Source organism: Ornithodoros turicata, chromosome 6 (assembly GCF_037126465.1).
Source record: "Ornithodoros turicata isolate Travis chromosome 6, ASM3712646v1, whole genome shotgun sequence".
Taxonomy (NCBI): domain Eukaryota; kingdom Metazoa; phylum Arthropoda; class Arachnida; order Ixodida; family Argasidae; genus Ornithodoros; species Ornithodoros turicata.
Window position 1 is genome coordinate 67,712,613 of NC_088206.1, and position 12,517 is coordinate 67,725,129.

A 12,517-nucleotide genomic window follows, 5' to 3' on the forward strand; every position below is an offset into this window, starting at 1 on the left:
ACTGTTACCACTTGCTTATTAATGTTAGTTTCGGTTTCGACACTAATAATCAGGTTACGGGCAGGAAATTATACGGGTCATTTCCAAGTCACCTGATCCTGATTTCGATGTCACTCTCGCTTAATGATGCCTATGAACTGTTTTCATGAAGTTCGTTTTGTTTTTCTCTACAGCTTCTTGCGCGGCGAATCCGCTAGGTCTGTTGATCCGCGATTCAACGATGACGATTACAAATCATATAACGATACGGGTTACAGAACGCAACCTTTATATTTTAAACATGCATAAATATTCCCACACACCTCGAGAGATACCGACATAGTTATTTCTAAAGGTGAAAGTAAATAACGTACACAGAAGCATTTCCCTTTTCCTTATTTTATTATCCTCATTTCCAAAATAAGTTTAACAATCTCAATAAACGTTACATTCTCAGGCACAGTATCTTAACTTCAATTGTCGTAACAAGTTCAAATGAATAAAACGCTTGCGCGAATTAAAATAACCGCACAAAGTAATTCAAATACCCACGGAATTATGCACAAAATAAATTATGGAAAGAAAAAAAAACTAACTTAGTGGACGATACAATACACATCAAACAATGTGTTCTTTTTTTTTCATGAACGGCAGCGTGTAAAAAGGGAAGAAAAAATAAACAAAAAGAGGCATAATCAGCTTTATGCTGATTTGCTGGACTTGCTGACCGACATCTTCTGCCACATTTGGTCCGACCAATCGGGAATGTGTTTTCCGTTTTCCTGGAACTTATCCTTGGTGATGCACTGCAGGTTCAGGGCATCCGTAGATCCGTAAATGGACGCTGAATGCGAGGGAGAAGATTTATAAGCCAAAGGGAGGTGTGGTTGGTCAACAGGCACAATCGCTCTCTATGCTCCCACCAGCCATCGAAAAAACACGCAAAAATTGACCCAAATCTTCACTTATCGAAAATAAAAATATAAAGTTCTGGGGAAAAAAAACAAAAAATAAACGTGGGCTAAACATTGACGATATATGTGGCCTTTTGAGTCAGACCGAATAACAGCTATTCCACTTTTTACTTACATATGTTGCATATGTGTTATATTTACGTATTTTGCATATGTTCGTACTCTAAAAAATCTTAGTCGCTGGATAACGAATTTGCACTGGAAACTACTTTGCAGGAGATGTGAAATCTCAGCAAAATGCATCTGTCTGTCAGCATGAGCCCTCAGTACTCGCAGGATTTTAGAAAATGAAAGTTGAAAACGACGGGCAACACTGTGTCGAAGGTACCGCTACCTTCGCATTGCTACGTCAGGAAAAACTACTTTGAATTCGCATAACAGCGGGTACGAAACAAAAAGAAATAAAATGCAGGCTACGTTTCGACTACATAGTCATCACGAGCTCGCAGATCACACGGGAACATAGAGCACTGTTGCTTGACGAATGGCGAATTATTTCTCACCAGACGTCGCCGCGAGCCCTATCACCGCAATGAACCTTTTTCATATACGCGTTGTATCCTATCGGCTCTCCAGCGAACCACGCTCGGCGCGAGCCAAAACAAGTTCACGTGGGCAGCACAGAGGACCAAAACCGATCCGGAGAGGAACAGACGAGCTCGCGCCGTTCGTGCGGTCCCCCCACTGGTCCCCACTTCTGTCGTCCCCATACTGCGCCATCTAGTGAAGACAGAGGGAACCCTGTCCGGCGCCTCAAGGTCATGCGCATATGCCGTTGTGAAAAAAAGTCAGAAAAGAAAGGTAAACATATCAAGAGTGCTCTATCACATGTGTATTCAGGCACCCTAGGACACGGAATTTGCACGCGCCACCTAGCGAAAAACTGCGTACCACATGACACCGCCTCCCATGTCGTCAGCAATCTCACGACTAATAAAGGCGTATAATTTGAAAATATTATTAACAGAACTAAAAAGAAAAGCGAAAAACAGCAAAGCAGGAAGTGGAACATTCGTACATATCTTCCTGGCGCTGGTACTTTACGCTGGCGGAACACGAAACCGAAAACGAACCGCCGAACGCACGAAACGAAACGAAAACCAAAAACGCTCTAGTGCACTGGCGTGAGCAGGCGGCTTTCAGAAGTGACTGGGGACCGTGGGAACTCTCGCGGGAATTCTAAGAAGTGTCCTACTTGCTGGTTTAGAACAACTATGTCCATGTGTATGACAAGTTAAAAGCCGCACGCCAATCCCACACACAAATATGAAGTCGTCAGTCTTTGGCGGTCGCATTACAGCTCCGACCAAAAATATATTACGCGCCTCCATTACACTTCTCGTTGCACACTGATAAAAGTTTCGAAATGAAGTGTCGCTGACGACGTACATGAGGGAGGAGTGCGTGTTTATTTAAAAGCCGCATTGGATACTCACGGAAAGAAAACACGTGACTTAGCTTCCACGTATCCGATTATGCGCCACATTCTCGCAAGCCCCACAGTCATTGCACGGACTACATCCTCGGCTCGCGGAGATATACGTCTGTGGTCGCAGCTCTTATGTTATCTCTGACCGTCCCCATTTCGAGAGCAAAGGAGAGCTTATGGGGATGACTCCACCCACGATCATTCTGCGAGTTGCAACTGCCATGGCAAACAGCTGATTCGCTCGTCGCTCAACCAATTGGGCGACATACCCGCAGGCAGATGTCATGCGTGACGTTGCATGAGGGTGAAGCGCTGCTTTCGTCGTCTGCTATTACGGAACGTTTAAAAACATTCCTCGAAAACGACTCCGTTATTCTGAATGAAACTTTGACGGTTGTATGTCTACAGTACTCGTGAATAAAGTCTTGGCTAAGTTTCGGAATTGCCCCGGCTGTACGAGACCGTCCCTTTATAATAAAGTTGTTGTTTTAACGACGAATTTGTTATATGCGAATTCTTTAGGCACGCGATTTATACTGCGATTTAACCATAGTTCGAGTCAGTGGCGGATCTAAGGAGGGAGGGTGGGGCGATCGCCCCCAAAACGTCACTTTATACATTGAGTTTCCCTCTCTCCCCTCCTCCACTACGCGCTCCGACAAAGAACCCCCCCCCCGCACACACACACACACACAAACAGAGGGCTCGGGATCCGCCTCTGGTTTGAGTTCAAAGAAAGTGTCTATCCTGTCTATCATTGTACTGGTGGATCCAGATGGGGAGGGGGAGGGGCGTACGTGGCAGTGCTGCCCACACAGCGACAGGTTTTCGCTAGACAACCCTGCTCATATCTGATTCAATGTTAATCCCACGAGGTGTCCTCTAGTAGGAGAACCACCTCTAGCCGCTCATATCATCGATAACACGCGGACGAAACGCACCTCCGAGCCACGCAGTGTAGTTCTCCTTGCATGGCGGATTGTGGAACTTGAAGACTGAGATCTTCATTCTCCTCTTGTAGTCTGGGTCTTTGACAAGCTGGTGCAGCTCGTTGAGCAAACGATGCCTGAATCCCGGCAGCATCGCCGTGCCACCCATGACAACAATGTTCTCCGCCAACTTCTTCCGCGCGTCCATCGGAGCCTGGGTTTGAAGCATTACGTGACATACCGAGACACCAACTATGAAGGTGTCTTTGGTCTTCGGCTTCACAACACGTATGTGTGTTTCATGAAAGGACGTCATTAAAATTCCTAATAATAGGTTTCACTAGAGAAGATTATGAGACTACATGGAATACACTCATACAGGCTTTTGCAACACATTGAGGCCATTTACTCAGCATTAATGAAGCTAATTTTGTTCACTGAACTCGTAAATTACCCAAGAGAAGGTAGCATTTTGCTTCATGAATTCGTGAGCCTGTGGTCATCAGACACTATTCAAATCAAAATCGTGTTTTTTTTTAATTTTTGCCAATACAATAAGATTTTTTACAAGATTTCTACAAGAATTTGACAGCCGAAAATCCGTCATTGGGCAAAGTGTGCTCGCAGATATTTACGTGTGCGGAACTATTGGCTCCATCCAAATTCCTTCACTCCTATGCAAGAAAACAAACCACGCCACAATCATACCTTTCACCCTTATCAACGTGTCTGTTGTCAGCCACTGATAATGACCAGTTGTGCGACAAGGCCCTTGATCAGAATAAGATGTGTCTCTCTTTCCACTTCGCATCGATAAAGGTGGAGCCAAAAGTTCCGCAAATGCAGGTTTCACTGAACATGCTTTGCCCAGCGACGGATTTTTGGCTGTCAAATTTTTGTCGAAATTTTGTAAAAATCACAGTGCTTCTGCCTGGAATACTGTGTTATGCCTATAGGGTTCCAAATTCATGATGAAAAATGCTACCTTTTGCTTGGACAATTTTTGAGTTCAATTAGCAAAATTAGCTTAATTAATATATGACACGAATGCAAATGGCCTCAAACTGTGGCAAAAGTTTGTATCAGTGTATTCTAAGTAGTTTCATAATTTTCTGAAGTAAAAGCTATTTTTAGGTTTTTAGTTTCTTGTTACGCCCGATAACTGTAAAAGATACATAGTTTTCATTGATGTGAATGTGCGTGTCAAGTCTTACAGCCTTGTGTTCTACGGTTGAACTTGGTAAACTCCACCGTGATCTGCCCTCACTGTCACTTCGGGTAAAGCATTAAAAAAAACACCCTGAGAGTTGAACTTGCCAAAGCACAAGCACAAGTGAGCACAAAGTACTTTGCCCTTTCCTCTGCCTCTTGCCACCTCGTTCCTTCCACCAATTTCTTTTTTCCTCCCCAAAATCTGCTCCTTGACACGATATCACGCAATTTCGCCCTGTTTCACAGCTTCAGACATAAAACCCGATTTTTATTTCCCAACCTGGGAAAAAAAACAAAAAAAACAACTGAAAACAGAATGATCTAGTGAATACACAGAAGGAAAATCAGAGAATAGAAAATCAACACCGACAACAACGAAACTCCTCCAACATCATGCACATCAGCTATCGGCATATCATATCAAGTATATCTGCAAAACAGCCAGTGCAGTGCACAGGAATCTTAGGCCAAAGTATCTGTAGGCACAGGTACGGCTGTACAAGAGTACAGCCAGGTTGCCAGGCCGTGTTCCATCACAACATGACTTTCAAACGACTCGCAAAAATACTACCTTTAGGATGGAGTCGAGCAACAACGTGGCCACAGATTTCATATCTCCATCCAGCTCAAAGAGCACCTCTGCTGCGTACTCTCTGTTTGCAAAACATAGGATAGAAATAAATCAGTTACTCATCCTGCTTCGTACCAAAAAGTATTTGATGAGGAACTACAAGGACGTACCTCAATGTTCCCGGAACGGTAACCACCATGTCCCCATCCAGCGGAAACTCCACTTCGGGTGGTGGCTTCGGGGGCTCCTGATAACAAAAAACAGTTCTTCATCTACGAAGTATACACTTAGGAGCCTTGTATCTTGGGGTCGAACTTGGTCAAACCCATTTTTGCAAACAATGAGAATTGGCAAAGGTACAGAAAAGGAGCTTCCTTGCTACTTCCTGTGTTCTCGAAGGTCCTCTCTACATACACACATCTAGCAAAACAAAAACTATGTGACAAAAAGCCCGCATGGGGCAACTTACATGGCCCGCTGACTCCCCTTGACTGCGACACAGTCCCCAGATCTGAAGCTGCTGACCTCTCTGCATTGTTGTCACAAAGCAAGTTCGAGCTGGAAAAAGTACGCGGAGGGTACCTTTTACCAATCATGTACCTGACAGAGTTCAGTCTAGTTTTCTTTGCGCACTGAAAAGTTACAGAAGGCTAGAAAAGCGTGCTGTACAGGTAATTGTGTCTGCTGTCGAGACTAGCCATTTCTTTCTGGGTTCGAGAGTTTGGGGGTCACAGAGACTTGTCGTTTTTTGCACCAGTTTCTCCCTGGTTTCAATGCCGACATCTTGCGTGACCTCAAGCTCGGCTTTTGACCTTAATGTGCCTGTCACACAAAGCAAATACTCTTGAACTTTGTCCATTTCTTTGTATTCTTCCAAGGGAATGTGTATCTCAAACCGTCCACATCCACAGCAGATTAGATGCTAAAGGGTCTACCTTACCTTTGATGTCTTCCAAGACAGGTTCCTTCAGCTGTTCTGCAAATTGATTGAACCGTGTAAATGCCACTTTCGAGTTTTGTCCTTTCGCTTCTCAAATTGAAACTACAAAAGATGTTCCGCCAACTTTTAGACGCAGCTTGTCACACAGACTCATGTATCCAAGACAATTAGGCTGTGACAAAGACAGAGTCAATATCTTTTGCGAATCAGACGGGTAAACTAATGTGACATTTTTAATTATCAGTTTCCAAACTGCTAATCAGTAATCATTTCACTGATATTCCAAGCACCAATGTTTATTAGTTTTTTTTGTTTGTCAACTGGGCGATAATCTGAAGAGCATCATTCTGCGAATACTAATACAAAAAAAAGATAGTACGTATTATGTTTAAAACCTGTTTTCAATGTAATTATTAGCCCTCCATGCACTTTTACAGCTCAAAATGTTTGTTACTTTGTTTTTTTGCAGCGCACTCGATGGTTTTGAGCCAACGTACCTTGTAGAACGTCTTCTAATCTACATCGCCGTCTCCCTGGTCCCTGAACTGAAGCCTCACTAAGTTCGCTTTCTATCCTCCTGTAAGAAAAACAATCTGATGAGATAACGGAAAAAAGAAAAGTCAGTATCATCCACCCACCTGTGGATAGCTGATCCACCGAGAGGAAGAGCTTGCCATGCGCTCAATATACAAACCCCTTCAAATACGTGCACAATCTATTGTTAAGGAATGACACGTAAATGGCTCGCTGAAGCGAAAAAAAAAAAGCACCTCACATCAAAAAAGTCAAAATTTCTTGGATTTGAGAAAGCTTCTACCAATAAATAGTTTGACAACCTCCACTTTCAAGTCTTCCCATGTCCCTGGGATGAGCGGCGTAGTCAGAAAAATATTTTGGGAGGGGCTCCATGGGGACTTTACATGGGGGAGCAGGAGTTCCTTCCTTGTTTCCCTCTCTCAAGTGCATAATCAAAGGTACAATTTTGAGCGGGGTTTAACCCCCCCCCATTTCTGGCTACTCCAGTGCCTGGAGTATATCTTCAGGCGCAAGGTATGGTACTACTGTTCTGTAACCATAACACTGTAAATTTTTAGTTACGCCTCAGTTTGTTACACAAACAGGATATGGGAAGGCATATGCTTTCGAAGTAGCCACAATCCAAGACAAGGGCACTGTTGATCCCAAGAGTGTACAATGCCATCAGGTGAGAAGGAACAAATACGACACCTGGCACCTGCAAAGTGTGCGAGTGTATAATTTATGTTCGTGGTCGCTTGCGCTATTGAGCAGTAGCAAGAACCAACCTCGAAATGCTCAAGAAGAACCTGCGCAATCGTGTTGCGGAACAGTGTCGGACATAAAACAGACTCCACAATGACGACCTGACGATCCTTTGGACTGACTGCAAGATATCTGTGTGAAAGGTTGACGATTACAGGTGAGGACGTTTTTGTAGTGAGCACTGCAAAATGTATCTGTTTTGCTGTGTCACTTACTTGAAGTATAAAATGTACATAAACTCTTTCAAGGTCGTGAACAGGTCGTCAGCTCCAACGTAGTTCCATATGTTGTGACCCTGGACGCAGAAGAGGTTTTTGTTAATTCTCGCAGCCCTTCATGCTTCTGTGACAATGTACTCAGGCGTATTATTTCTGCTACTTGCCAGATCGCTGTCGGAGATCGGGATTGTGCTTGGTATAATTATCCTTGGACTTTGTTCTCGTGCAAAGCCACACCTGAAATCGTGAAGAAATTATATTCGCAGCTGTCCCACTAAAAACAAGCGTCTCATTTTCTTAATCACAGGAGCAGTTGAATTAGTCACCCGTTCAGTTACAGATAATCAAACACTGTCACAAAGAAAAGGGGCATTGAAGTACTGGGTATTATGTGAGATATTATTAAATTGTAATTTAATTCGCAGCCCCTCCATCGCAACGCAAGTGTGTGGAGACTTCTCGACAAATTCGTCAAAGATCCTACTATCTGCACATATATGTCATTTTTACTTTGTGTAAGCTCGCCCGAGGTCCAAGATTACGGAATTCTTCTCTGCCGCAAAGCTGATGCCTTCGTACAGCGGCATTTTTCAGGCACAAAAGTTGTGTACTTCGGGTATCATAACATCCTTTCACGGCACAGCCACAGATGAATTCTATTTTAGTTCTACGAAATAGGTCTAGGTGTCGCCACACAGTATGATTTACAGCGTCATCTGTCGCTTTCTCGGGTACTTTGTTTTGTTTATTTTGCAGTTTGGTAAAAGTTCCTGTTTTGTGTACCAAATACTTGTCACTGATGTGTCCGAACGTGTTGCTTCGAGCGTCGTTCGTTTTTCGCTTATGGTGAAGATAAACGAGGAAATGAAACCACGGTAGCTTTAGCAGACGACATAAAAAAACGCTTGGAACGTAACTCTCATAAGATAAAAGGTGGAAGTCACTGAAAACGTTAGCCAGCTGTAGGGCTTGAACCCACATCTTCTGCATCTCTTAAGACGACGATGAAGGCACGTAATATTTGCCATGCATGCGGGTCAACAACCATAACAACTGATCGAACAGGACGTGCGAACACGAGAAGTAGAAGTTCTAAGTTGACGAAGTTCATGACGAGCCTATGCTCACACCATGTTTTTCTCAATCATCTCCTACATATCATCCACTCAGCCAGTTTTTCATAGTGTGCTAAATCCTCGCGCTTAAATCACAAACTGCCAGTAAGCGCCAGTTTTGACGAAGAAGAAGAGGAAGTGTTCCGCGTGGAAAAACGCCTGCAAGGCACGTGCGCGTGCATTGCTTGCCTGTTTTTTTTTTTTTGTTTCACTAGTTTCACGTTCTTGTCGCATACAAAGCGACAAAACGTAATCGCCTCCGTCTTCGGCAGCCATGGCTACTACGAACAGCTGTCAACGTTTGAAAGATATCTTACAGGGAAAGACCATAAATCCTCGAAGGCCCAAATCCGACTCCAGTAATATTGGTAACCTAGAACACAAGCTACCAGCACTTACAACCACAGTTCAACAGCTCCCAACAGAAATTTTTCCCAACAAAAACTCTACTAAGGCTAAAGTGCTTCGCCTGAGGAACATTTTACACAAGGGTGACGAAGTCAGTGATTTGATACAGAAACCTGCAACGCAGGTGACAAGTCCACCAGTAGCTTCACGTGAACCACAACCTAGTCCTGACGCTCAACCACAGACGGATCCGCTGCTATCAAGGCCTAATACACCTGACGTGCACGTGACAAATTGTGAACCAGAAGAGAACAAACCCATCCGGTCACCCACGGTCGACAGACTGAAACGGATTTTAGCAAAGAAAGGAACTCCACGGGTCTGCAAGTCGCACGACGTAGAAGCAACCACCGAGAAAGTCTGCAACGAAAATGTTGCATCCGGCGATAGCAGCAGCGGAACTATGGGAAACTGCGAGACCCTCGACGTTGGATCTGCCGCCGAGGTAGTTGTCAGCGAAAAGGTGGATCCCACATCCTGTGTGGAAGGAGCAACGAGGTCCGACAAGCGAAAGCGAGCGTCGAAATTACGTGTCACCTTCAGTGAAACCACGTCCATTATTCCAACGTCTGGCAGCAGCACGCCAGAGGTCAGTATAGTACCTAACCTGTTTCAAAGCAAAACACATACGTGGAGGGTCATAAAAGTTGCATAGGTCATGCAAGTGTAACGTAAGCAGACCATTTTTTAGGGTGGAACCAGTTTCCACCCCCTACCTGCACCATTGTGCAACCAAACTCACCGAAGTGCAGGTCCAGCCGTGCAAAAAGACACTGGACAATCCCAAGTGCTCCGCACTAAGCACTGTAGCACAGCATTCCATTTGCGTATAAAGTGGGAGAGGAGATTTTTTTCTTCATAATCTTTTTCACCTGAAATTCTGCGATTTCAACGACGTTGCCCCAATGTTTCACCCCATTTCACAGCTCCCGAAATAAAACCAAACTTTTACGCTCCCCCCTCCCCCCCCAAAAAAAAAGTATTTGGCCTCCATATTTTCCCGTGCGTGACACAAAAGGTGGTGAAGCACATTTATTAACGATGAAAGATGAAAGTCACTGAAAAGGTTAGCCAGCTGTAGGACTCTAACCCACATCTTCTGGATTGCCGGTCCAGGGCTCTACCAATTGAGCTAAGCTAACACGCCTTCTCAGCGACTTCCTGGGTGCGTTATCTGAAGGGACACACCAGCCACTCTCTCTCACTCATCCTCCTTTCACTCATACATTTTTGCTCACTCTCACACACAGTCTTAAAAATGAACTTCACCGCATAGCAGGCTCCTAGCCAACCATCACCTCGAATGATATCGTTATCTGCCCTGATTTGTTGGAAAACGGGGGCGTACGCCTTTTTCGTGACAATTATGAACAGCATAAGTGTCACAAAAAAGGCGTACGCCCCCCATTTTCAACAAATCAGGGCAGATAACGATATCATTCGAGATGATAGTTGGTCAGGAGCCTGCTATGCGGTGAAGTTCATTTTTAAGAGTGCACATTCATACGACGGGATCGACGCAGGCGGCAACTGATGAACACGAAAGAACTGTTCTTTCACATTTATTAAGCTGTCGTCGCGCATCACTGCTCCACGTTCTGTTGCAGCCTCAAGACGTCCCCAGCCAGAGACAACAACGCAAGATAGCAAAACGTCACCTGCCACAAAGCACCCGCACCGACGTAGTCGTCGTCGGAGTTCGCTCCAACTTCATATACGTTCAAGAAACTTCCATGCTCCGCGAACTGGTGAACACGATGCAGGCCCTGCAATCCGCGATCCCCGACGAACCGCAAGTCCCGGGCGTCCCGGAACCGCACACCTACGTCGCGGCGCTACGGCCGGAAGACGGGACGTGGTACCGGGCACGCGTCGAACGGGAGCGGGGTGCCGCTGTCGAAGTGTTCTACGTCGACTACGGAAACAAAGGAACAGTTGGCACGGAAAATTTAAGGTCGCTCCCGGCACCGTTCCTCGACGTTCCCGCGTTTGCGATGTCCGTCAGGCCGCAGGGGGTCGACGAGGTCGACGCGGGCATCATCGCTTATTTGCGGGGACAAGTTTTCGTTGCAGAAGTCGTCGAATGCGTCGAAAAGCAGCGTGTCGTGAGACTGTACGAAAAAGAAAGCGGGCAGTGCATCAACGAATTGTTGAAAGACCTGATAGAAATATTGAAAGAAAATTTGGAGTGATGCGGCGCTGTTGTGCTGCGTTGCCGCACGATTTTTAGTGTGGATGTGTGAAATGAGTTTCACAAAGTTCAATGTAATAATGAGCCTGTACTATGTTTAGACCCTGAAGTTTTCGGGTTTTATATTTTTCCAAACTCGGGGGTGGGGGGGGGGGGGGTAGAAATCGGGTCAATAAATTGATGTAGAAAATTCGTGCAAATTCGGGCAGAAAAATTACCATCTAACTGAGTTCGGGGAGAAATCGGGCATTATTGTAGAATAAACGTTCACTGTACCGTTTATCCAGAGTGCCAGAAGTAAGGGGCAGTCGCATATTTTGTGAGAAACTAGTATGTCGATGCCTTGAGGTGCCTAGCCTAGGTGCAGTTTTGCAGATAGAAATCGGGTTTAACCCTAGATAGGTGAACCTCATTTCAGGGCGCAAATTCGGGGAAAAATCGGGTTTAACCCTAAAAACTTCAGGGTCTAACTATGTTTTGATTAGATAACGAGTGCAATGGCATGACGAATTTTAGGGGGGGGACAGCTTAGCTGTAGGGTGGTGAACATCAACCAAGATAAGTGTCAATGAACTGGAAGTCTAGCATATGTCTGCCTAGGTTTGTGCATTTTTCACAGCTGTGGGCTTTAAAACTGATGAAAGCAGATAAGGATATAATGGATTTAATTTGTGTCAATCAAGAAGCTCTGTTGTTATTGCATGCTTTTCCTGATCCTGTCAGTTTTTTTTTTTTCTTTGTCTCTGTTTTGGAAATATTATCACGTTTGTTATCGTGAAATAGTTGAAATATGTATTAAAGATTTCCATGCCTTTAAGTCATGTTGACTACAGGCTCTCTACACTTTCTATTCAAACATAAGGTGCGTGCATGTTAGAATCTGCCAACGTTACAGTGTAGGCATTTTATAGAGCAAATTCATTAAAATTAAATTGAATAATTATAATTAAATTCATTTTAAAAGGGAGGGTTGTCCTTTCTTAATTGTAATTCATTCATTGTAATGCTCAGTGTCACTGTGCAAATGTATATCAAAGGTTGCAGCCAACTAGTAGTATTGACTATTGATGAATCTATAGCTACACTCTGTGAAGCATCAAAAGCAGAGATTCGAAACAAAACTTGCTAAATACATTCTAGCTAACCTCGAAACAGTCCTCGGGCGTGTCAACTGCAACGCCCTTGACGTGCACAAAGCAGTGGCGACGGGTGTTTACGGCACGGCAAAACAGGAACCGCAAGAGCTACTACTGCTCTGTTGAACACAAGT

General features: G+C 44.5%; 2 protein-coding genes across 2 annotated transcripts; one reads left to right on the plus strand and one right to left on the minus strand.

Moving 5' to 3' along the window:
* Nucleotides 1–602: 602 nt before the first annotated feature.
* Nucleotides 603–8,202, minus strand: LOC135397142 (actin-related protein 10-like). Its single transcript, XM_064628508.1, has 13 exons — nucleotides 8,044–8,202; nucleotides 7,698–7,770; nucleotides 7,531–7,610; nucleotides 7,339–7,447; nucleotides 7,161–7,268; nucleotides 6,673–6,740; nucleotides 6,532–6,611; nucleotides 6,035–6,070; nucleotides 5,564–5,652; nucleotides 5,265–5,341; nucleotides 5,095–5,176; nucleotides 3,324–3,525; nucleotides 603–823 (listed from the first exon to the last, which is right to left on the minus strand). The coding sequence occupies exons 1-13, from the start codon at nucleotides 8,118–8,120 to the stop codon at nucleotides 681–683; spliced, it is 1,224 nt and encodes a 407-aa protein (XP_064484578.1). The 5' UTR covers nucleotides 8,121–8,202; the 3' UTR covers nucleotides 603–680.
* A 73-nt stretch (nucleotides 8,203–8,275) lies between these two features.
* Nucleotides 8,276–12,214, plus strand: LOC135397141 (uncharacterized). Its single transcript, XM_064628507.1, has 2 exons — nucleotides 8,276–9,645; nucleotides 10,664–12,214. Exons 1-2 carry the CDS (start codon nucleotides 8,923–8,925, stop codon nucleotides 11,246–11,248), a joined length of 1,308 nt encoding a protein of 435 aa, XP_064484577.1. The 5' UTR covers nucleotides 8,276–8,922; the 3' UTR covers nucleotides 11,249–12,214.
* Nucleotides 12,215–12,517: the final 303 nt, after the last annotated feature.

Excerpts from the sequence above, each read along its gene's own strand:
- LOC135397141 (XM_064628507.1), top strand. The coding sequence starts at position 8,923 with ATGGCTACTACGAACAGCTGTCAACGTTTGAAAGATATCTTACAGGGA. Across the intron at positions 9,646-10,663 it reads CTGGCAGCAGCACGCCAGAG|CCTCAAGACGTCCCCAGCCA; the intron begins GTCAGTATAGTA and ends GTTCTGTTGCAG.
- LOC135397142 (XM_064628508.1), bottom strand. The coding sequence starts at position 8,120 with ATGCCGCTGTACGAAGGCATCAGCTTTGCGGCAGAGAAGAATTCCGTA. Across the intron at positions 7,771-8,043 it reads CTCGGGCGAGCTTACACAAA|GTGTGGCTTTGCACGAGAAC; the intron begins GTAAAAATGACA and ends TCACGATTTCAG. Across the intron at positions 5,177-5,264 it reads ACCGTTCCGGGAACATTGAG|AGAGTACGCAGCAGAGGTGC; the intron begins GTACGTCCTTGT and ends TTTTGCAAACAG.